Below are 22690 nucleotides of genomic sequence, written 5' to 3' on the forward strand. Positions count from 1 at the left end.
CATCCCAGAGACACTCACCCCGGTTGGGCTATTTAGTGATGAGGCTCCTGGGTCACAGTCTGGGTCGCACATCACAGCTGAGCAGGTACAGCAGATGGAGGTCGGAGCAGCCGAGGGCCCGGACTGGCGGAGGGCAGGCCAGGCCCAGCATTCAGCTGGCTCCCAGACGTTTTCCGAGTTCCTGGAGTTTCTCAACCCACCCGCACAGCCGATGCATCAAGAAACCCAGGGACACAATGACGGGATGACTCTGCAGACACTGTTAGAGGAGTGGAACCGCGTCCAGGAGCAGGGAGTGGTGCCGCTGATGGCAGCAACCCAGGCCGACACCGCACGGCTGGCATCTGCGGTGGAGGCAATGGGTCAGGTTATGCAAGGCGTTGGGCTTAATGTGCACGCGTCATCCTCGGCCCTGGACAGGGTTGCCCTCTCACAGGCAGCAATGCGCCAGAGCCAACACGACATTGCCGGCGCGCTGCGGGCCTTGGCCGAGTCTCAGCAGGTCATGGCCCAGTCGCAGCACGCCATGGCACAGTCACAGCAGTCAGTGGCACAGTCCCAGCAGTCGGTCGCGGAGAGCATCAACCGCCTGACACGTGCTGGATGGCGTCGTGCACTCACAGGTTGAGATCGCACAGTCCCTGGCGGGAATGTCTAACTCCCTGGACTCCGTCTCTGCTAACCTTCGGATCCTGGTGGATACCGTTGCAGGCCTCCAGGACTGGCAGCGCCAGGTGTCAGTGGCGCGACGGGGCACCTCCCCGCTCGCACCTCTGTCCCAAGGTGAGGCCCGGGGGCCACCGGGCTCTCCGAGGGAGGAGGAGGTTTCGGGGCCCGTCCCATTAACTCCATCACGGGACGTCCCGGAATTCTCGGCCTCCCCCCGTCCCATCCCTGGTGCATCGGGTGGGCAGCAGGCAGAGCAGGGTGGCACAACATCACCCGAGACGCCCGCAGAGCAGCCTGGCCCATCAAGGCCGGGTCGCCACAGGAAACGCTTGCCGAAGGAGAAACAAGTCGAAGGGGGCGATTCGCAGCAGTCCTCCTCCACTCCTGCTGTATCATCTGGGGAATCACTTAGACGTAGTGGTAGGGCCCGTAAGGCAACAAAGAGAGACACTGAGTAAGCTGGCCTGGGTGAAGGGCACAGTTTAGTTGTAGGGGCTAGGGCATCTGTAAATTATTGTTAACATTAAACGCACTGTTCCACCTTACTTGCAATACCGTGTGATTGTTCCACAGCCACAGGAATCGTGATGGTGACCGAGTGTCGCTGGGGTTGATGAGCGGTGAAACTTCGGTGCCGGGTGTGCAGTCCCTTCCCCTCCCCCCACCCCCTCCCACAGCTACCCCACGCGGACACGTGATGGAGTTTCCGTGGCGAACTCAGCGGCCACCAAGGTGGATGGTTCAGCTATTGCCATGGGTCAGACTCTCTCTAACGATTCTGAGTTCACAGCTCATTGCAGAGCGGGCTGTCATCATTCCACATGGCACTGATCACACCTGCTGACACAGCCATCAATGTAGTGCCATACCGTCTGGACCCAGTGTAAGGGTGATGTCGAAGTGGAGCAGTGTACACTGAGAGGGGGGTTGTGGTGGTGGCAGTTGTGTGTTGACCCTCTGCACGACTAGCGATGCAGGTGGTGGTTTGGTGTTCAGCGGGGACGTCGCATGCGACGCGTGAACCGTGCTGCTACCAAGGCGTCACGTGCCTGCCGTCCTCGCCGGGTTTGTCATGCCGCCTCCTGGACATCACCAGCACCTGGGTCGTGTCTGCATGCTGCGCCCGCCACTCCACCAGCCTCCTCCTCCTCCTCCTCCCTCTCCTCCTCGTCCTCCTCTGTGCTGGCACCACTGCCACTGGCTTTTCCCTCCACCTCCTGCAGCAGGTCTACTCCTCTCTGCATCGCGATGTTGTGCAGCGCACAGCAGACCACAACAATGCGAGCGACCCTGTTGGGCTGGTACTGCAGGGCCCCTCTGGAGCGGTCCAGGCACCTGAATCTCATCTTCAGGAGGCCAAGGCAGCGCTCCACCACACCCCTGGTTGCTGCATGGGCCTCGTTGTATCGGGTTTCTGCATTGGTCTGAGGCCTCCGTATAGGCGTCATCAGCCAAGACCTCAACGGGTAACCCCTGTCGCCTAGCAACCAGCCCCTCAGCCGAGGTGGACGTCCCTCAAACATCGCAGGGATGTACGACTGCGCCAGTATGTAGGAGTCATGCACACTCCCTGGGAACCTTGCACAGACGTTCATGAACGTCATGTGGGGGTCGCATACCACTTGGATATTCATGGAGTATGTCCCCCTCCTGTTTGTGAACACCTCCCTGTCCCCTGCAGGCGGGCGCATGGGGACATGAACACAATCGATTGCCCCCCCCTGCACCATCGGTATCCCGGCCACGCTGGCAAATCCACGAGCTCGTGAATCTTGACTTGCTCGGTCCTCGGGAAAGGTGATGTAGCGGTCCGCGATGGCATAGAGGGCGTCGGTCACATCCCGGATGCACCTGTGGACCGATGACTGGGAGATCCTGGAGAGGTCCCCGTTCGGAGACTGGAAGGAGCCGGTCGCATAGAAGTTAAGAGCGACCGTCACCTTGATGGCAACCGGGATCGCGTGTCCTCCCCCCGTTCCACGTGGGGCGAGGTGCGCCATGAGGTGTCAGATATGTCTCACCGTCCCCCTACTCAGCCGGAGTCTCCTCCTGCAGGTGATGTCCGTCATTGTCTGGAAAGAGATCCGGACACGGTACACCCTCGGCCTTGGTCGTCGCCTCTGGCGCCGTGGCTGCACCCTCACTCTCTCCTCCTCCCCCTCCTCCTCCTCCCCCCCATGCTGCTCGACGATTGGCAACTCCTCGGCCCTTCCCTCTGCTGCTGCAGCTGGCCCTGCATCCACTGCAGGTTGTGGCTGTGGATGCTGCTCCATCTCCAAATGCAGTGCAGTGGCCCCAACCACTGCGCAGAACATAGCCGTTCTGTTCGCAGACATTGTGTTAACCTACAGAAGGGTGGTGGGGGGCACAGAAACTGGACATGTTAGACGGAGGTTAGTCGACACCTCGGCAGCCGCCTGCCACGGGATACCTGTGTGTCCCGGTGGCCTAGTCGCGCTGCTGACACGCGGGCAGCCTAACCCCTGGTCACTTTCGGCATCCAACGGGCAGTTAACTACGTCCTCTTCACCGGTGCGTCAGTGGCCTGTGGCCGTAAGCCACAGGGCAACCAACGGCCGTGTCCTCGTGACCGACACGCCATGGCATGGTGGCAGACATTTTGTAACCGGGGTTGGACGAGTCACTCGCTCACTCTCTCCCTACCCCCCCACTCCCACTTCCCCCCCTCCGTCTCCCCTACTCCCCCCTCAGTCTCCCACACTCCCTCCCTCCGTCTCCCACACTCCCCCCCCCTCCGTCTCCCATACTCCCCCCCTCCGTCTCCCACACTCCCCCCCTCCGTCTCCCACACTCCCCCCCCGTCTCCCACACTCCCCCCCCTCTGTCTCCCACACTCCCCCCCCTCCGTCTCCCCCACTCCTCCCTCCGTCTCCCACACTCCCCCCCCGTCTCCCCCACTCCCCCCCTCCGTCTCCCCCAGTCCCCCCTCCGTCTCCCACACTACCCCTCAGTCTCCCCCACTCCCCCCTCCGTCTCCCACACTCTCCCCCTCCGTCTCCCACACTCGCCCCTCCGTCTCCCCCACTTCCCCCCTCCGTCTCCTCCTTCCCCCCCACTCTGGACCCCCCCTCCCGTTCTCGGGGATGCCTTCCCCGGTGTGGCCAGACTCCAGCAGTGCGCTGAGCTGTGCGCTGAGTGGTGCGCTCACCTCCTCGAAGCTCTCGTCAGCCAGCACGACTGGTTGACGAACTTCAAAAGCAGGTGTATTGGCCGGCGTGAAAACATGGCGTGATGACGTCGGGACTTCGGCCCATGCGGGCCGGAGAATAGCGGGGGGCCAAAAAGTCGGGATTCTGGTCATGTCGAGGGGTCTTTCGAGGCCTTTGCCGGGAATGCTGACGTGTAGTTTGTGCGGATTTCGGAGAATAGCGGGAGGGTGTCGGACCGGCGTCACCGTGAAAATCTGCGCGGCCCGCTATTCTCCGAACCGGCGAGAGAGCGGAGAATCGGGCCCCTGGTACTGTGCAATCTGATTGACCATATCAGAAATGCGGGGGAGGGGGTACGCGTCGAGCTGCGTGTACCGGTTGATGGTCTGGCTGTAGTCCATGACCATCCTGTGCTTCTCCCCGGTCTTGACCACTACCACCTGGGCTCTCCAAGGGCTGTTGCTGGCCTCGATGATACCCTCCCGAAGCAGCCGCTGGACTTCGGACCTGATGAAGGCCTTGTCCTGGGTGCTGTACCGTCTGCTCCTGTTGGCGACGGGCTTGCAATCTGCGGTCAGATTGGCAAAGAGTGAGGGAGGCTCGACTTTGAGGGTCGTGAGGCCGCAAACGGTGAGGGGAGGTAGGGGTCTGCCGAATCGTTGAGGATGGAATGGAAACGGTCGAATTCCACGCCCTGCACAGTAAGTTTAACCAGGCAGAAACCCCGGAACGGGACAGAGAGGGAACCGGAGGCGAGAGAGATCTGCCGGTTGGCGGGATGGACCGCAAGGGAATAGCGCCTTACCGTATCCGGGTGGACGAACCTCTCGGTGCTCCCGGAGTCGATGAGGCAGGAGGTCACGTGGCCGTTGACCAGCACCGATGTGGAAGAGGGTGCCAGGTTGCGAGGACGCGACTGGTCGAGCGTAACGGAGTCGAGAGCGGGCGATCAGCAGTCGAGTCAGATGAGTCCGACGAGGAGCGGTAGCGACCCGTGTCCCGGGAGGACAAAATGGCGGCGTCTGGAGTACCTGTGTGGGAGAAGGTGGCGGAGGACAAAATGGCGGCGCCCATGGAGCGCACGTTGTAGGGTTGGGACAAAATGGTGGCGCCCATGGAACGCACATGGCGGTGGGGGATGAAGATGGCGGCGACCATGGAGCGCACATGGCGGGGCGGCGAAAGATGGTGGCGCCCACTGATCGCACGTGGGGTCGGGGGAAGCGGACAGCAGGTTCCATTGTGCGATCGGCTGAGGCGAGGGGAACGGGGGCGCGATAGCGGCAACCGTCCGGGACTGACACACCGCTGCAAAGTGGCCTTTCCTGCCCCAAGCTTTGCAGGTCGCAGTGTGGGCCGGGCAGCGTTGGCGGGGGTGCTTCTGCTGACCGCAGAAGTAACAGTGGGGACCCCCAGGGAGTGCGGTGCGGCGAGCAGCGTAGGCATAGTGCGCGGGGGCGGCTGCTGGGGGGGGGGGACGGTTGCGGGGTCCACGAGGGGTAGGATGGGTGGGCCGAGCGGCAAGCAGAGTAAGTTCGCGCACTACGGGAGGCGGCCGTCATGGACAGCGCCAGAGGCTTTTGGCCGCAAGGTCGAGGGCGGCCCCTTCCAGCAGTTGTTGCCGGATGGGGTCCGATGCAAATCCTGTGACAAAGGCATTGCGCATGAGTAAGTCAGAGTGTTCCATGGCTGTGAGGGCCCGGCAATCGCAGTCTCGTACCAGAGGTATAAGGGCCCTCCAGAAGTCCTCAATCGACTCACCCGGCTTCTGGACGCGAGTAGAGAGTTGATTCCTCGCAAACAGGGTGTTCGTTGACTGTGCATAGTTCTCCTTGAGCAGTTCCATAGCTCTGGTGTAGTCAGTCACATCTCGAATTAGCGGAAAGACACTGGAGCTAAGTCTCGAGTACAGGAGTTGCCTTTTCTGAGCCTCCATCGGGAGAGGATCCGCTGAAGAGATGTAGGCCTCGAAAACTGCAAGCCAGTGAACAAAGTCATTCCTGGCATGAGACGACTGCGGATCCAGCTGCAGACGGTCAGGCTTGATTCTGATGTCCATGGTGTACGGAAAATCACACAGCAATAAATTGTGGCGCTAACAATTGCAGTCAAAGACGAGAGACAAGTTAACTCGAGGCTTTATTGCTGTGTGATGCTATTCCTCCGGCTGCAACTGAAGACTAGAGTCTGAGTGACTCGCACGCATATTTATACACAAGCTCCCTGTGGGCGGAGCTAGCCGGCAGGGTCTTACTGGAGGAACCTGTATTACAGGTACAGCCATACATCCCCCTACTGCAAGTATGCATATCTACAGTGGTTATCACCACACTCCAGTAGCCATTTCTGTTGGTCCTGTAGCATCCCGATCTCCATTGCCATTGCAGTGGACTGCTCCTCACGTCCCACCGCCATCTCCTCCAACTTCTGGATCGCCTGCCCCTGGGTTGTCAATCTCTCCTCCACATGGTCGACCACTGATCAAGTCCACCGGCCGGGCCAGGTCCTCGCACATTCCTTGCGATGTTGAGTGAACTTCTCAGTCAAGAAGTCCGCCAACTGGTCAATCGACCATTGAGCTGGCAAGTTGAACTCTGCTTCCCCGCCATTGCCTTCTTCAAACTCTGGTCCTCCCGTCCAACCAACTTTTGATAATAATAATAATCTTTATTGTCAAAAGTAGGCTTACGTTAATGCTGCAATATAGTTACAAGGCCCTAGTCGCCAGACTCCGGTGCCTGTTCGGGTACACCGAGGGAGAATTCAGAACGTGCAAATCACCTAACAGCCTTTTCCAATTTTTCCTCCGACGCAGCTCCATAAACTAGGGGTCACCTCCTTCTCCTCTCGCTTTTACACCTTTATTTGAAAGATTGCTGCGGGAATCCAGCTTAAAAGCCAGAAAAAGATCACCAAGAGCGGGAGCTGCCAAATGTGCAACCTTTCACTCCATGGCCGCCACTGGAAGTCCTTCAAATCAATTATTACTGATGTGTCATCTGTGTTGGTCTAACATCAACTGCATCTGGATGCAGTAAAACGAGAAACAGGGTCGGGATCCTCCGACCGCCCGCCGGGTCGGAGAATCGCCGGGGATCGGCGTGAATCCTGCCCCCGCCGTCCTCCGAATTCTCCGACTCACCAAAAGTCAGCGAGGCGTGAATCGCGCCGCCCGCCTCGGAGAATGGCGGGGACCGGCGCGACTCAATGGGTCCCAGGGCTGCCCGAATTCTCCCGGTTGGATGGGCCGAAGTCCAGCCGACGTGACCTCACGCCGACGTAAATTAAACCACCTTATATAACGGCGTCAACCAGTGCTGATGGTTGCCGCCTGACAGCGTGGAGGTAGGTCACAGTGTGGGGTGGCTGCAGTGTGTGTGGGGGGGGGGGGGCGGAGGGGAGTGAGGGGGGTGGTGAGAGGAGGGGATGAGGCGGGGGGGGGGGAGGGAGAGGGCGAGTGCGGGGAGGGGGGGAGAGGGTGACTGCCGGGGAGAGGGTGAGTGCCGGGGAGGGGGGAGAGGACGAGTGCCGGGGAGGGGGGAGAGGACGAGTGCCGGGGAGGGGGGAGAGGACGAGTACGGGGAGGGGGAGTGCTGGGGAGGGGGGGGAGGGTGTGTGCCAGGGAGGGGTTAAGTGCCGGGGAGGGGGGAGAGGGTTTGTGCCGGGGAGGGGGGAGAGGGTGTGTGCCAGGGAGGGGTTGAGTGCTGGGGAGGGGGGTGAGGGTGAGTGCCGGGGAGGGGGGAGAGGACGAGTGCCGGGGAGGGGGGAGAGGACGAGTGCCGGGGAGAGGACGAGTACGGGGAGAGGGGGAGTGCTGGGGAGGGGGGGGGAGGGTGAGTGCCAGGCAGGAGGGAGAGTGTGAGTGCCGGGGAGGGGGGAGAGGGTGAGTGCCGGGGAGGGGGGAGAGGGTGAGTGCCGGGGAGGGGGGAGAGGGTGAGTGCCGGGGAGGGGGGGAGAGGGTGAGTGCCGGGGAGGGGGAGAGTGCCGGGGAGGAGTTGAGTGCTGGGAGGGGGAAGAGGGTGAGTGCCGGGGAGGATTTGAGTTCTGGGGAGGGGGGAGAGGGTGAGTGCCGGGGATAGGGTGAGTGCCGGGGAGAGGGTGAGTGCCGGGGAGGGGGAGAGTGCCGGGGAGGGGGGAGAGGGTGAGTGCTGGGGAGGGGGAAGAGGGTGAGTGCTGGGGAGAGGGTGAGTGCTGGGGAGGGGGAAGAGGGTGAGTGCCGGGGAGGGGGGAGAGGATGAGTGCTGGGGAGGGGGAAGAGGGTGAGTGCCGGGGAGAGGGTGAGTGCCGGGGAGGGGGAGAGAACGAGTGCCGTGGAGAGGGTGAGTGCCGGTGAGGGGGGAGAGGGTGAGTGTCAGGGAGGGGGAGAGTGCCGGGGAGGGGGGGAGAGGGTGAGTGCTGGGGAGGGGGGAGAGGGTGAGTGCTGGGGAGGGGGGAGAGGATGAGTGCCGGGGAGAGGGTGAGTGCTGGTGAGGTGGGAGAGGACGAGTGAGGTCGTCCGCCTGGCCAGGTTCCAGCTTCCAACAGTTGCGCCCATGGCACCTGGCTGCGGGGGGGGTTATGGGCAATGATGACATGTCGTCGTTCCCCACCCCCACCCCCTGCAGGCCGTTATGTTTGCTGATCAGCCAGCGATGTTGGCTGCCGTGGCGGCAGCCGCACTTCTACAGGTTGCCCTGGGGGAGGAGGAGCTTTCCACATTGGCGGCACAGGCTGCCATAGAGGAGCATGCCGCAGAGGGGCAGGTGGCAGCCGCCCAGGCTGGAGGGCCGCCTGCCCGACAGGACGAGGAAGAGGAGGAGCGTGCCACGGAGGCTGCACAGGCTGCCATAGAGGAGGCTGCCCACCGTTAACGGCTGGGCCAGCGGGCACGGGACAGGCTGATAGCCGCCCGGTTCACTAACTAGGGGAGCGTGTGAATCGGCGAGTATGGGCACAGACTGCACACCACGGTACCAGCTGACCACCCTCAACCCCCCCACCCACCCACCACCAACACCCTCACCCCCCGCCACCCACCCACCACCAACCACCCCCACCCCACCCGCATGCACACCACCCCTCCATTGCACATCCACCTGCGGCACAACGGACCAGGCTCACACGGTCGCCGATGGAAGCGTGTCTATTGCAGGCCATGGAGGATGATGACGACCCCTCTGCAATGAGCTCCTGGCTCTACATCGTTGGACAATGTCTGACCCATGGCCACGGTACAACCCTCCACCCGGACCAGCCCTGCATGTGACTGTGACACTGCAGCGCACGGTCCCGTCCTCCGCCCATGGGGATGGCGAGTGCGACCTGGGGGGAGGGGGGGGCACACTCACCTGGGGCCGACGTAATACCACCCCTCACACACACTGGCGTCACATCATATCACACCCCCGCACGCTTCAGACAGAGCACAAAGGCAGATTAGTATGTGTGAATGTGATTTTAATGTCAAACAGTCCATACACGTGCCCTAGCCCCTATAACTCGTCTGTGTCCTGCACCCGTGCCAACTTACTCAGAGTCTAATTGTTTGGCCTTACGGACCCTTTGACTACGTCTAGGTGGTCCCCCAGACGGTACAGCTGAACTGGAGGTGGACTCCTGAGATTCCTGCCCTGTGACTCGGGATCCCTTTGGCGGCCGTTTCCTGGGGCGGCCCGGCCTAGATGGGCTAGGCTGCGGCTCGGGCGACTGGGATGGCGAGCTGCCAGCCTGTCCTGTCCGTTGCCCACCAGATGCACCTGGGACAGAAGGTGGGAGTCCGAGGTGCCGCGTGTTCCGGGATCTCCCCTACAGGGGTCCTGGGACGGGCCTCAGCATCTCCTCCTCCCTCGGGGTGCCCAATGGCCCCCGGGTCTCTACATGGGTCGGGAGTGTGAACGGACTGGCCATCCAACGCCCCCCGACACCTGGCGCTGCCAGCCTGGAGAACCGTCCTGGTATCGACAAGGGTCTGCAAGTTTGCAGCCATGGAGCTCAGGGAGTTGGCCATCCTTCTCTGTGTCTGGGCGACGCCAGACAGCACATGGGCAATGGTGCCGATGCCCTCAGCAATGGCCTGCAGAGACTGGGCCATGGCCTGCTGAGACAGGGCCACGCCATTGAGCGCCTCTGCCATCTGCCTCTGGCTCTTGGCTTCCTGTGAGAGGGCAGCCATGCCCTGGGCCACAGACGCCGCCTGCACGGAAAGCCCCAGGCCTTGCATACTGCTCCCCATGTCTGACACCGTCGCACCCATTGCCTCCACCGCGGACGCCACCCGTGCGGTTTCGGCCTGGGTGGCACGCATGACCGGCACCACTCCCAGCTCCTAGACGCAGGTGCACTCCTCCACCTGCGTCTGCAGCCGCCACAAGCCGGCCATCACCCCTTCAATCGTCCCTTGTTCGGTGACTGCATCGGGTCTATGGGTGGGTGTGGTAACTCCAGGAACCCAGGACCCGTCTGGGCGGCAGATGTTCACTTGCGCCAGGATGCCCTCCGACCTTCCGGCCCTTCTGCTGCTCCTACCTCCACCTGCTGTACCAGTACGGCTGTGTTGTGCGCACCAGTGAGTGTACCAGAAGCCTAATCACTAAAGTGCGCAACCGAGGTGAGTGTCTCTGCGATGGTGGAGGGTGTTGGAGAGAGCAGTGGCGTTGTGTCGTGATCATCGTCTGACCCAGAATCCATGGTCCCCTGGGGTGGCAGTTCGTGTCAACCCGTTCGCTGTGTATCACTGTCCTGTCTTTTGGTGTCATGTGTGTTGGTGTCCGGGGTAGGGGTGTCCTGGATGGTGGTGTCCCGGGTCGGGCTGTCCTGGGCAGGGGAGTCCTGGGTAGTGGTGTCCTGGGTAGTGGTGTCCTGGGTAGTGCTGTCCTGGGTAGTAGTGTCCTGGGTAGAGCTGTCCTGGGTAGGGCTGTCCTGGATAGTGGTGTCCTGGCTCAGCTGCGACGGAGGCCTGTGGCTGCCCCCCTCGTCGCTGGGTGTCATACGCCTGCGTCGCTGCACTCGCACGAGATGGGGGCGTCGTCTCCGCGCTGCTCCGGACCTGTCCCAGTCTCGTGGCCGCCCTGGGGCGTCGTGTGGGCGTCGCATGTCGGAGGGGCCGGGCCTGTCCCTGTCTCTTGGCCGCCCTGGGGCGGCCTGCGGACGGTCGGCATCCGCGGGGATGGATGCGTTGATGTTTGGTCCTGTAATACACATTACATCATACATGGTTAGACACGCTGGCGGTGATCGGGGGAAATGGGGGAGGGGAGATATGGGGGAGGGGGGTATGAGGGGAATGGGGATGGGCCGTGGGGGGTCTCACTTGGTGGTCTGCCCCCGACCTCTGCATTGGCAACGTCCCCGTCCTTTGGTCCGCCTGCCAGTTCCAGGGCCCTCGCCTCATGAACGGTGAATGGTCTCTCATCAGCTGTTCTCCCTCCGGTCCTCTCACGCCCCCCTGTTGTCTGCGCACTTCTCCTGTGGGGGGGGGGGGGGGGGGGGGGGGCGCGGGTGGGTGGCAGGGCACGCCTGGGGTGTGCCGCACATTGGGGGGGGGGTGTACTCACCCTGGCTGCCCTGATGAGGTCATTCACCTGCTTGTGGCATTGTGCGCCTGTCCTTGGTGTTACAGCCACAGCGCTGACGGCCTCTGCAACCTCCCTCCACAGGCAGCGTGGGGCAACCCTGCGGCCGTGTCCGGGGTACTGGGCCTCCCTCCTCTGCTCTACTGCGTCCAGGAGCGCCTCTATGTCGCGCTCCTGGAACCTCGGGGCTGCACAGCGGGCGGCCATCTTGTCGGATCTCCGGTGGGTGGGAGGGGGGGCGCGTCTTTTGAGCTGTGACGCCGCCTGGCGTCAATGAATGGCGTCATCGCGAATGGCGTCACGCCACTACTAGCCCATTCCGGGCCGGAGAACTTGCGGAGTTTGGGGGGGCCCGACGCCAGAGTGATCCGCACCGTTTTTGGCGCCGGTCCTGGCCATCGTGCCGATTATCAGAGAATCCCGCCCCAGGCTTCCGACACAGGAGGGTCCAACACTGTTTTATTGAACCTGCTGATTGCTGTACATAATCTGCTATGGGATGACACTCTATTAACCTAACTGATAACCTCCTACTGGCTTGACCAGAGTAGCTCTCTGTCACATAGTGATGATGTTCATTGGCCTGCGCACTGTGACTATCTCCCTCGCCGTGTCTTGTGAGAGAGGGAGAGCCTTAATGCCCTGTGGGCTTTATAGTGGTGGTGTCCTGACTGGTAATTGGTTGTTCTGTGTTGTGTGTGTTCATTGGTTATCCTGTGTGTCAATCACTGCCTGTCTGCCTCTCATGATATACATGAGTGGATATTATGACAATTACCTCACTTTTACGATACCTTAATCACCGCTCTAGCAGTCATGTTGTCCGTATACCCAGATTAACCCAGGTTAAGATTACTGTAAAAAATAGGAAATCTGACACTTTGCAACATTCATCACATTCAGGGCTGGCACAGTGATTATTGCTGCTGCCTCACTGTGCCAGGGACCAGGTTCAATTCTTGCATTCGGTAACTGTTTTTGTGGAATTTGCACTTTTTCCCCGTGTCTGCGTGGGTTTCCTTGAGGTGCTCTGGTTTCCTCCCACAGTCCAAAGATTGTGCAGATTAGATGGATTGGCCATACTAAATGGGCCCTTAGTGTCGAAAGATGTACAGGCTAGGTGGGGTTTGGGATTACGGGGAGAGGGTGGGGGAGTGGGCCTTGATAGGATGCTCGTTCAAATGGTCTGTGTAGACATGATGGGCCGAATGGCCTCCTTCTGCACTGTAGGAATTCTATCACAGAACCCAGCTTCTTTTTCTTTGAGACTTTCAAAAGCTCTAAATCTTCACTAGAGTAAGGTAATCAATTACAGCACACATCAATTATTTTTCTTAGCCGGAATGGCTTCTGTGGATGTCAGAATGAATTCAAATACATTTTCTTTGGCTCAGCTGGATCTTTGAAGGTAATTCAGTCTTTCAAGAGAGGTCAACTCAAATCAGAGCAGCCTCTATTGATATGCCCTTCAAGCTCTAAGGCAACTGGTCCTGTCCTGGAAGTTGGGGAAGATCTCTCTCTGGCTTTGGATTCTGGTTCCCAACTACCATTCTTACAAAGGGAGGGTAGGACCACATTCAGAAAACAGACTGCCTGTATAAACATAATCACCCTGAAATTACACTCTTCCATCCCTAACCCTCTATCCCTCCTGACACCAGAGTATAATTATATTTTGTAATCTTTTGGTAGTGCAGAACTTGAGTAACACTGAAAAAAAGACATTTTGTTGGAGCTTTTAGTCTTGCACCCATCAGCAAAATCGTAAGAATACCCAATATCAGGGAAACAACAACTTTGTACTGTATGAGAAGAGAGTGCTGATTGATTGGAAAGTGGACTCTAATTGGTAGAGGTGTTGCCAAGGAGAATGTACCGGTCATAACTTAATCGTATTCATAGCTAAAGCAAAATAATATTTTGTGAGATCAGAAATACATGACACTTCTGCGTTTTCTCTCTCCCTATAGATTATTTAAAATGCCAATGCCAACTAAAGCAACAAATAATGTAACAGTTGTTAGCTGCCCACCTTTTTTCGAGAACCCCTTCTTGCAAAATGAAAACCATGATTTTGGAAATGTTCCTGAAAAAAACAGTGAGTATGGTGGAACAGACCATACCAAACAGAAACATCCGAAGGACATTCAGCCTCTGAAGAAAGCACACGTACTTCCAATGATGCCACAAGCACTTAATGTAAAAGGTAAGGGACATTATTATAGCAGCTATAATCAGAGGGATTTTCCGTCCTTTATGAATTTTTGTGAGGGCATCAACAAAAATGATATAATACCAGGGAAAGATATGATTGTCATTGAAAAGTCCTGCCTGTCCTTCATCATTTAACTTTAAATAGTGCATTGGATTAACCATTTCTCTTGAATTTAGTATCTTCTAAACTTCATTTAGTCCACTTTCATATTCTATTTTCAAGACTAATTAGTTCAACGCTAGAAGCAAACAATATTAAACATGTTCATTGTTAGGCTTCCTCGAGCAAGCTTGATGTCTCTGCCGCTGGGTATTGTAATCCACCTCTCCTGGTAGCCCCCCTAGGTCACAAATAAGCACAAGATGTAGAAATTGGCTGCTCTCTGGGTCCACACCCTTTCATTTTATTTGGCTGATTGGACAGGAGGGCGGGGGTGGCGGAATTTGGGAGTTGGTTTAGGTGTCTACAATTCCTGCTGACCATTGAGGAGGAAATATTTCCATGGGGATTCAGTGATGGACCGCCCCATTGTCCTTTAACATTTGTTTCCACACTGACTCAATAGAATGTATGCAATTTTCAAACCTGTTTTTCCTGCCTTTCGTGTTTCACTTAGCCATTTTTGTTTAATTTTGCTTGTTGCACTAGCAAGATGTGCTGTGGGGATAATTCCTTCTCAGTGACAATGCAAGGATAATCCTGTTGAACAATGCTTCCTGGTATTGAAAGAGCAGGACTAAGAGGAAATATGATTTGCACTGGTCTGAAGTAGGAACAGAAGGAAATGTGATTTTAGCGCATTGACGAAGGCAGAGGGGGTTCAAGACAAATAACAAGTGGAAGGACGGTTTGAAGTGGTTGGGGGAAACTAACTGACAATGAGAGGGCAGTGGGTTGTTTGAGGTGGGATGTTGCACGAACAGCTAATTCATTTAGAAAATACCAACCACACTTAAACAGCACAAAATGTTCCTTCTCAAAAGTTAAAGTATTCCATAAAAATGAGTGGCAAGTGTCAGTAATCAAGTCTTTTTCATGCTTTGATCTTTGATCTTCCTAGTTATGTGCAAGATTAAAAATGGAATTGGATATTGGGCTTGTTCCAGCATTTGCTTTATAACTCATTTCATGATAGATGCACGATAGTAAATACGAACTGATACAATAAAAAAATGAAATTACATTTATGTAGCACCTTACTTGGGGACAAAAGTACATTACCTTTGAAGTGCATTCATTTTTAAAAAATAATTTTTATTCAGATTTTTCAACAACAAATTTTATCCCAACAAAGAAAACAAAAAGAAAAAACAGAAACCCCTCCCCCCAATACAAAGCAATAAATTAACAACAAGAAAGAGTAATAAACATAGAACCGTAAGAACAAACCCCCATAACCGAGCCAAAGTCGTCGTGTCCCCCCCACCCCCCGGGTTGCTGCTGAAATTGACCACCCTCTAACACTCCGGCAGGAAATCAAGAAAGGACTGGCACCGCCAAAAGAACCCTTACGCCGACCCCCTCAGGGCAAACTTGACCCTCTCCAGTTTAATGAACCCAGCCATGTCACTAATCCAGGATTCCGTGCTCGGGGGCCTCGCGTCCCTCCACTGTAAAAGGATCCTGCGCCGGGCTACTAGGGATGCAAAGGCCAGGATACCGGCCTCTCTCGCCTCCTGCACCCCCGGCTCCGATGCCACCCCAAAAATAGCGAGCCCCCAGCCCGGATCCATCCTGGAACCAACCACCCTGGACAAGGTCCCCGCCACCCCCTTCCAAAAACCCTCCAGCGCCGGGCAAGCCCAAAACATATGGGTGTGATTCGCTGGACTTCCCGAACACCTCCCACACCTGTCCTCACCCCCAAAGAACCAGCTCAGCCTGGTCCCAGTCATATGAGCCCTGTGCAGCACCTTTAGCTGAATTAAACTAAGCCGTGCGCAAGAAGAGGAAGAATTCACCCTCCCCAGGGCGTCCTCCCATGTCCCCTCGTCAATCGCCTCCCCCAGCCCCTCCTCCCACTTCGCTTTCAGCTCCTCCACCGAGGACTCTTCCCCCTCCTGCATCACCTGATAAATTGCAGAGATCCTGCCCTCACCGACCCACGTCCCCGAGAGCACCCTATCCTGAACCCCCCCCTTGGCGGCAATAGCGGAAACTCCGCCACTTGCCGCCTAACAAACGCCCGAATCTGCATATACCTAAAGGTATGCCCTGGGGGGAGACCCCACTTCCCCTCCAACTCCTCTAGGGTCGCAAACTTCCCGTCGAGGAAGAGGTCCCCCATCCGCCTGATACCTGCCTTATGCCAGCTCACAAACCCTCCATCTATCCTCCCTGGTACAAACCGGTGGTTCCCCCGTATCAGGGACCAAACTGAGGCCTTCACCTCCCCCCTATGACATCTCCACTGACCCCAGATTTTGAGGGTAGCTACCACTACTGGACTTGTAGAGTACCTTGTCGGGGGGAGTGGCAACAGGGCCATCACCAGTGCCTCCAAACTCGTGCCCACACAGGACGCTGCCTCCATCCTCTTCCATGCAGCTCCCTCCCCCTCCATCACCCACCTACGAATCATTGCCACATTCGCGGCCCAGTAATACCCTCACATACCTCGCTACAAGAATACCTTCCTCACTCTCGGGGTCTTCTGCGTCCACACAAACCCCAAAATGCTCCTATTAACCCTCCTAAAGAAAGCCTTCGGAATCATGATGGGTAGACACTGGAAAAGAAACAAAAACCTCGGGAGCACCGTCATCTTAACCGACTGGACCCTGCCCGCTAGGGAGAGTGGCAACACATCCCACCTCCTAAACTCCTCCTCCATCTGCTCCACCAGCGTCGTAAAGTTTAACCTATGCAGGGCCCTCCAGCTCCTGGCTATCTGCACTCCCAAATACCTGAAGCTCCTCTCTGCCGTCTTCAACGGAAGCTCTCCTATCTCTCTCTCTTGGTCCCCCATGTGCACCACAAACAATTCACTCTTCCCCACTTTGAGCCTATAGCCAGAGAAGTCACCAAACTCCCCCAGGATCCTCATCACCTCTGGCATCCCCCCCGCCGGATCCGCAATGTACAGCAGTACAATCCCCCTCCAGTTCCTCGATTCCCTCAGAGCCATGGCCAGGGGTTCAATCGCTAGCGCGAAAAGAAGGGGAGACAAGGGGCACCCCTGCCTTGCCCCCGGGACAGTCGAAAGTCCTCCGACCTCCTCCCATTCATCACCTCGCTCGTCACCGTAGCACTGTACAGTAGCCTCACCCAACTAATGAACCCCTCACCAAACCCAAATCTCCTCAATACCTCCCACCCTATCAAAAGGTTTCTCCGCATCCATCGATGCCACTATTTCCGCCTCCCCGTCCGTCGCCGACATCATCATAACATTAAGAAGCCGCCGCACGTTGACATTCAGCTGCCTCCCCTTCACAAACCCCGTTTGGTCCTCGTGGATGACCTGCGGAACCACATCCTCCACCCTCCTGGACAGTAATCTTGGCCAACAGCTTCGCGTCCACGTTGTGGAGCGAGTTCGGCCTGTAAGACCCACACTGGAGGGGGTCCTTACCCCGCTTCAAAATCAGAGAAATTAGTGCTCTGGACATCGTCGGGGGGCAAAGCCCCCCCACCCTCCCTCGCCTCATTCAGGGTCCTCACTACCAACGGGCCGAGCAGGTCCGAGAACTTCTTGTAAAACTCCACCGGGAACCCGTCAGGCCCCGGTGCCTTCCCTGACTGCATGCTCCCCAACGCCTTGATCAGCGCCTCCAACTCGATTTGGGCCCCCAGACCCTCCACCCGCTCCTCCCCCACTCTTGGGAACTCCAGCTTATCCAGAAAGTGGTCCATCACGCCCTCCTCCCCAGGGGGCACCGACCGGTACAGCTCCTCATAAAAGGACCTGAACACCCCATTGATGTCCCTTGCACCCCGCACCAGATTCCCTCCTACATCTCTAACTCCCCCTATCTCTCTCGCTGCCTCCCGCTTCCGGAGCTGGTGGGCCAGCATCCGACTTGCCTTCTCCCCGTACTCATATACCGCCCATTGCGCCTCCGCCTTCTGGGTGGTCAATATATCAAACTCCACTTGGAGACTACGACGCTTCTTCAAGAGCCCCTCTTCCGGGACATCCGCGTACCTCCTGTCTACCCTTACCATTTCTTCCACCAATCTCTCCCTCTCAACCTTCTCCCCCCTCTCCCAGTGTGCCCTAATAGATATCAGCTCTCCTCTAACCACCGCCTTCAACGCCTTCCAGACCACCCCTACTTGCACCTCCCCATTGTCATTAGCTTCTAAATACCCCTCTATGCACCTACGGACTACCCACATACTTCCTCCTCCGACAGAAGCCCCACATCTAACCTCCATAGCGGGTGTTGATCCTTCCCCTCCCCCAGCTCCAGGTCCACCGAATGCGGAGCGTGGTCTGATATGACTATCGCCGAGTACTCCGCCCCTACCACCCTCGGGATTAGCGCCCTGCTGAGGACAACAAAATAGATCCGGGAATAAGCCTTGTGGACATGGGAGGGAAACAAGAACTCCCTACCTCCCGGCCCCAGAAACCTCCAAGGGTCTACCCCTCCCATCTGGTCCATGAACCCCCTCAGCCCGTCTTGGACCTCGAACGATCCAGAGCCGGGTCCAGCACAGTATTAAAATCTCCTCCCAATATCAGGTCCCCCGTCTCCAGGTCTGGAATCCGGCTCAGCATACGGCGCATGAAGCCTGCATCGTCCCAGTTGGGGGCGTACACATTGACCAGTACCACCTGCTCCCCTTGAAGCCTACCACTCACCATTACGTATCTGCCACAGCAATCCGCCACCACACTTGACGCCACAAACGACAAGCTCTTTCCAACCAAAATCGCGACCCCCCCGATTCCTCGCCTCTAGCCCCGAGTGGAACACTTGTCCAACCCACCCTCTTCTCAGCCTCACCTGATCCGCCACTTAAGGTGCGTCTCCTGGAGCGTAGCCACGTCCGCCCCCAGCCCCATCAAGTGCGCCAACACCCGGGCCCGCTTCACCGGTCCATTCAGCCCCCTCACATGCCATGTGACCAGCCGAATCGGGGGGTTCCCCCCCTCCCCCCCTCCCTCTGCGCCGGTCAGCCATTGCTCTCCCTCGGCTCACCACGTGCCCGCAGAACCCCCCAGGCCCGTTCCCCACGGTAGCAGACCCCCTATCCCCCCCCCCGCGTAAGCCCTTCCATCGTACATCCGTAAGTCAGCCGACTCCTGCTGACCCCGGCTGCTCACGCGGGTGGCGTGACCCCCCCCGGTCCAACACAACCGCCACTCACCCGCCCGGTGCCGGCCCCTCCCACTCTACCTCCAGCGCGGGAAGAAAGCCCGCGCTTCCATCCCAAACCCCGCCCCCCCGGCCCAACACACGGGAAAAAGAAGGGCGCGTGACCCAACGGGCCTGCGAAACAACTCCCCAGCCCTCCACCAGTGAAAAACAAAAAAAAAACACCAAAAAGGAACCAACAAAAACAGCAAACAGGAAAAAAGGATACCAGGGAGGACAATGCCTCCAGACAGTGTACATCAGTCCCCAGCCCCCACGAGTCCTCAGTTCAAGACCAGCTTCACTGCCTGGACAAAGGCCCAGGTATCCTCCGGGGGAGTCAAAGTAGAGCTGGCGATCTTTATAAGTGACCCAGAGGCGTGCCGGCTGTAGCAGGCTGAACTTCACCCCCTTCTTGTGAAGCACTGCCTTCGTCCGATTAAAACCAGCCCTCCTCTTCGCCACCTCCGCACTCCAGTCCTGATAAATCCGGATCTCTGCATTCTCCCACCTGCTGCTCCTCTCCTTCTTCGCCCATCTCAGCACACACTCACGGTCAACAAAGCGGTGAAAACGGACCAGCACAGCCCTTGGCGGCTCGTTCGGCCTGGGCTTCCTCAGCAGCACTCGATGGGCACCCTCCAGCTCCAAGGGCCCTTGGAAGGACCCCGCGCCCATTAACGAGTTCAGCATCAAGGCCACATAGGCCCCCAAGTCCGAACCTTCCAGCCCCTCCGGGAGGCCCAGGATCCGCAAGTTCTTCCGGCGGGAGCGGTTCTCCATCTCCTCCATTCTTGCTTGCCATTTCTTGTGAAGCGCCTCATGCGACTCCACCTTCACTGCCAGGCCTAGGATTTCATCCTCGTTCGCCGAGGCCTTTTGCCGTAACTCGCGGATCTCTGAGCCGTCTGAGTCGTCATAAGTGTGGTGAATCACAGTAGCGTAATTCACACTGTATTACACATGTTGTACTATGTCTCTGTAAGCTCGGCACATGAGCAGTTGCGCTGCTCTGCCACTAGGGGAGATGCACTGGCAGTGTACGGGAGTTTGTACTGGGCTCCACCCTTGGCTCCTCCCCCTAACCGGAAGTATAAAGACGATTAAATTGATGAGACCATCAATTCACGCGACACGTGGTTAGAAGTGAACAGTGGTTTTAATCGTCTTACAACAGAGCCTGCCTGTGACAAGATGAACTCCAGATGAACTGGCAGGCAGGCTCTTAGGATCAACCTTTATACTTCCGATTTGGGGGAGGAGCCGTAGGTGGAGCCAAGGGTGGAGCCCAGTACAAACTCCCGTACACTCCCAGTGCATCTCCCCATCTTGGGCCCCATCCTCTCCACACTCAGTCGAAAAGGAAGCACAAGCCATTGTGGAGGCTATTCGTCACTGGAGGCACTACCTCGCAGGTAGAAGGTTCACCCTCATCACCGACCAAAGATCGGTTGCCTTCATGTTTGACAACTCGCAAAGGGGCAAAAATAAAAATGACAAAATTCTGAGGTGGAGGATCGAACTCTCCACCTACAAATACGATATTATGTATCGACCGGGAAAGCTCAACGAGCCCCCAGATGCCCTGTCCCGCGGGACGTGTTCCAGCGCACAGAGCGACCACTTAAAAGCCATCCACAATGACCTCTGCCACCCGGGGGTCACCCGGCTCGCCCACTACATTAACGCCCGAAATCTGCCTTTCTCCACCAAGGAGGTAAAAGCCATCACCAGGGATTGCCCAATCTGCGTGGAGTGCAAACCGCACTTCTACAGACCAGACAGGGCCCACCTGGTCAAGGCTTCTAGGCCCTTTGAACGCCTCGCTATCGATTTCAACGGGCCACTCCCCTCGACTAACAGGAATGTGTACTTCCTGAACGTCATAGACGAGTTCTCCTGTTTTCTCTTTGCTATCCCGTACCCCGATATGACCTCCCACGCAGTCATTAGGGCCCTGCATAGTATTTTCACCCTGTTTGGTTTCCCCAGCTATGTACACAGCGACCGGGGTTCGTCCTTTATGAGCGACGAGCTGCGTCAGTAGCTGCTCGGCAAGGGCATCGCCTCGAGCAGGACTACCAGCTATAACCCCAGGGGGAACGGGCAGGTGGAGAGGGAGAATGCGATGGTCTGGAAGACCGTCCTACTGACCGTCCGGTCCAGGAATCTCCCGATCTCCCATTGGCAAGAAGTCCTCCCAGACGCGCTCCACGCTATTAGGTCCCTCTTATGTCCCGCTACCAACCAGACCCCTCACGAGCGGCTCTTTATTTTTTCCAGGGGCACTACCACGGGGGTTTCGCTCCCGGCATGGTTGAAGACACCGGGCCCAGTACTCCTCCGGAAGCACGTCAGGGCGCACAAAACTGACCCACTCGTAGAGAAAGTGCTCCCACTGCATTCAAACCCCCAGTACGTCTTCGCAGAGTTCCCTGACGGCCGTCAGGACACTGTATCCCTCCGGACCTAGCACCTGCAGGATCCAACCCCCCCACTACCACCACCGAGGTACCCCTCACACTACATCCCACCCAACTCGCCTCCCATGCCCCCGCACCTACCAGTTCGCTAGATTTTTTTTGTGTGCCCGCGCCAGCTAGCTCCCAGCGCCCCCAGTCCCCAGTCGAACCAGACGGGTACGAAGCTCGGGCGGAATTGCCCCCGGAGTCCGCCATCGTACCCCAACCGACGGTGCTCATCCAGCCACCAGAAGGGGCTGCAACCCCGGTGCTCCGTCATCACAGCGGACAACTCGGCCACCAGACAGACTCAATCTGTAAGCCACCACCCCCGCCGGACTTGATTTTTTTACAGGGGGTGAATGTGGTGAATAACAGTAACGTAATTCACACTGTATTACACATGTTGTACTATGTCTCTGTAAGCTCGGCACACGAGCAGTTGCGCTGCTCTGCCACTAGGGGGAGATGCACTGGGCGTGTACGGGAGTTTGTACTGGGCTCCACCCACGGCTCCTCCCCCTAACCGGAAGTATAAAGGTTGATGCCGAGAGCCTGCCTGCCAGTTCATCTGGAGTTCACCTTGTCACAGGCAGGCTCTGTTGTCAGATGATTAAAACCACTGTTCACTTCTAACCACGTGTCGCGTGAATTGATGGTCTCATCAATAAGCTTGCCCAATGAGGCCTTAAGCGGTTCCAGGAGCTCAGCTTTCAGCTCTCTGAAACAGTGTTGAAGCAGCGCCTGCTGCTCCTGCGCCCACTGCTGCCATGCTGCCGGTTCCCCGCCCGCCGCCATCTTGTTTTTCCTGCCTCGCACCTTTCTCTGCTCCAAAGCCGATTTTTTGACCGCCCCGCTCCTAGTCCAGCCCATCCACCGGCAGATGATCACAGCAAATGTGTTCCCCCACCGGGAAAAGTCCAGCCAGCGCCGCTACGGGCCCTTAAAATAGCCCAAAAGACCTAAAAAAGCGGGAGCCAACGTGCGGCTTAGCTCAACATCACCGCAACCGGATGTCCCCAAAACCACTCTTTTGATCGCTCCAGTCCTGGTCCACTCCATACAGTGCTGGGGAAACCTTACTATCACATTCCCACACTGGGAACTGTCGTACAAGTGCCGCTGGGGCTCCTCAAAAGGGCCCAAAAGTCCGTTCTTGGCAGGAGCTGCCGAACGTGCGACCTAGCTAAGCATGGCCGCAACCGGAAATTTGAAGTGCATTCATTGTCATCATGTAGATGAATCGGTATATGATTATGCTACATTATGATCTGAGTATATATTTGTTGCAGATGAAAATTAATAAAATTTGCACCAG

At 57.5% G+C, this 22690-nt stretch overlaps 1 protein-coding gene across 4 annotated transcripts in view; it reads left to right on the forward strand.

Moving 5' to 3' along the window:
- Window positions 1–22690, forward strand: part of hfm1 (helicase for meiosis 1) — a 281213-nt gene that overhangs the window by 32417 nt on the left and 226106 nt on the right. For all 4 annotated transcript variants that reach the window (XM_038793806.1, XM_038793808.1, XM_038793809.1 and 1 more), the window contains exon 5: window positions 13360–13595. In XM_038793806.1, coding sequence (XP_038649734.1) covers window positions 13360–13595 — 236 coding nt within the window. The remainder of the gene's footprint in view (window positions 1–13359; window positions 13596–22690) is intronic.

This window comes from Scyliorhinus canicula, chromosome 4, assembly GCF_902713615.1.
Source record: "Scyliorhinus canicula chromosome 4, sScyCan1.1, whole genome shotgun sequence".
NCBI classification, from domain to species: domain Eukaryota; kingdom Metazoa; phylum Chordata; class Chondrichthyes; order Carcharhiniformes; family Scyliorhinidae; genus Scyliorhinus; species Scyliorhinus canicula.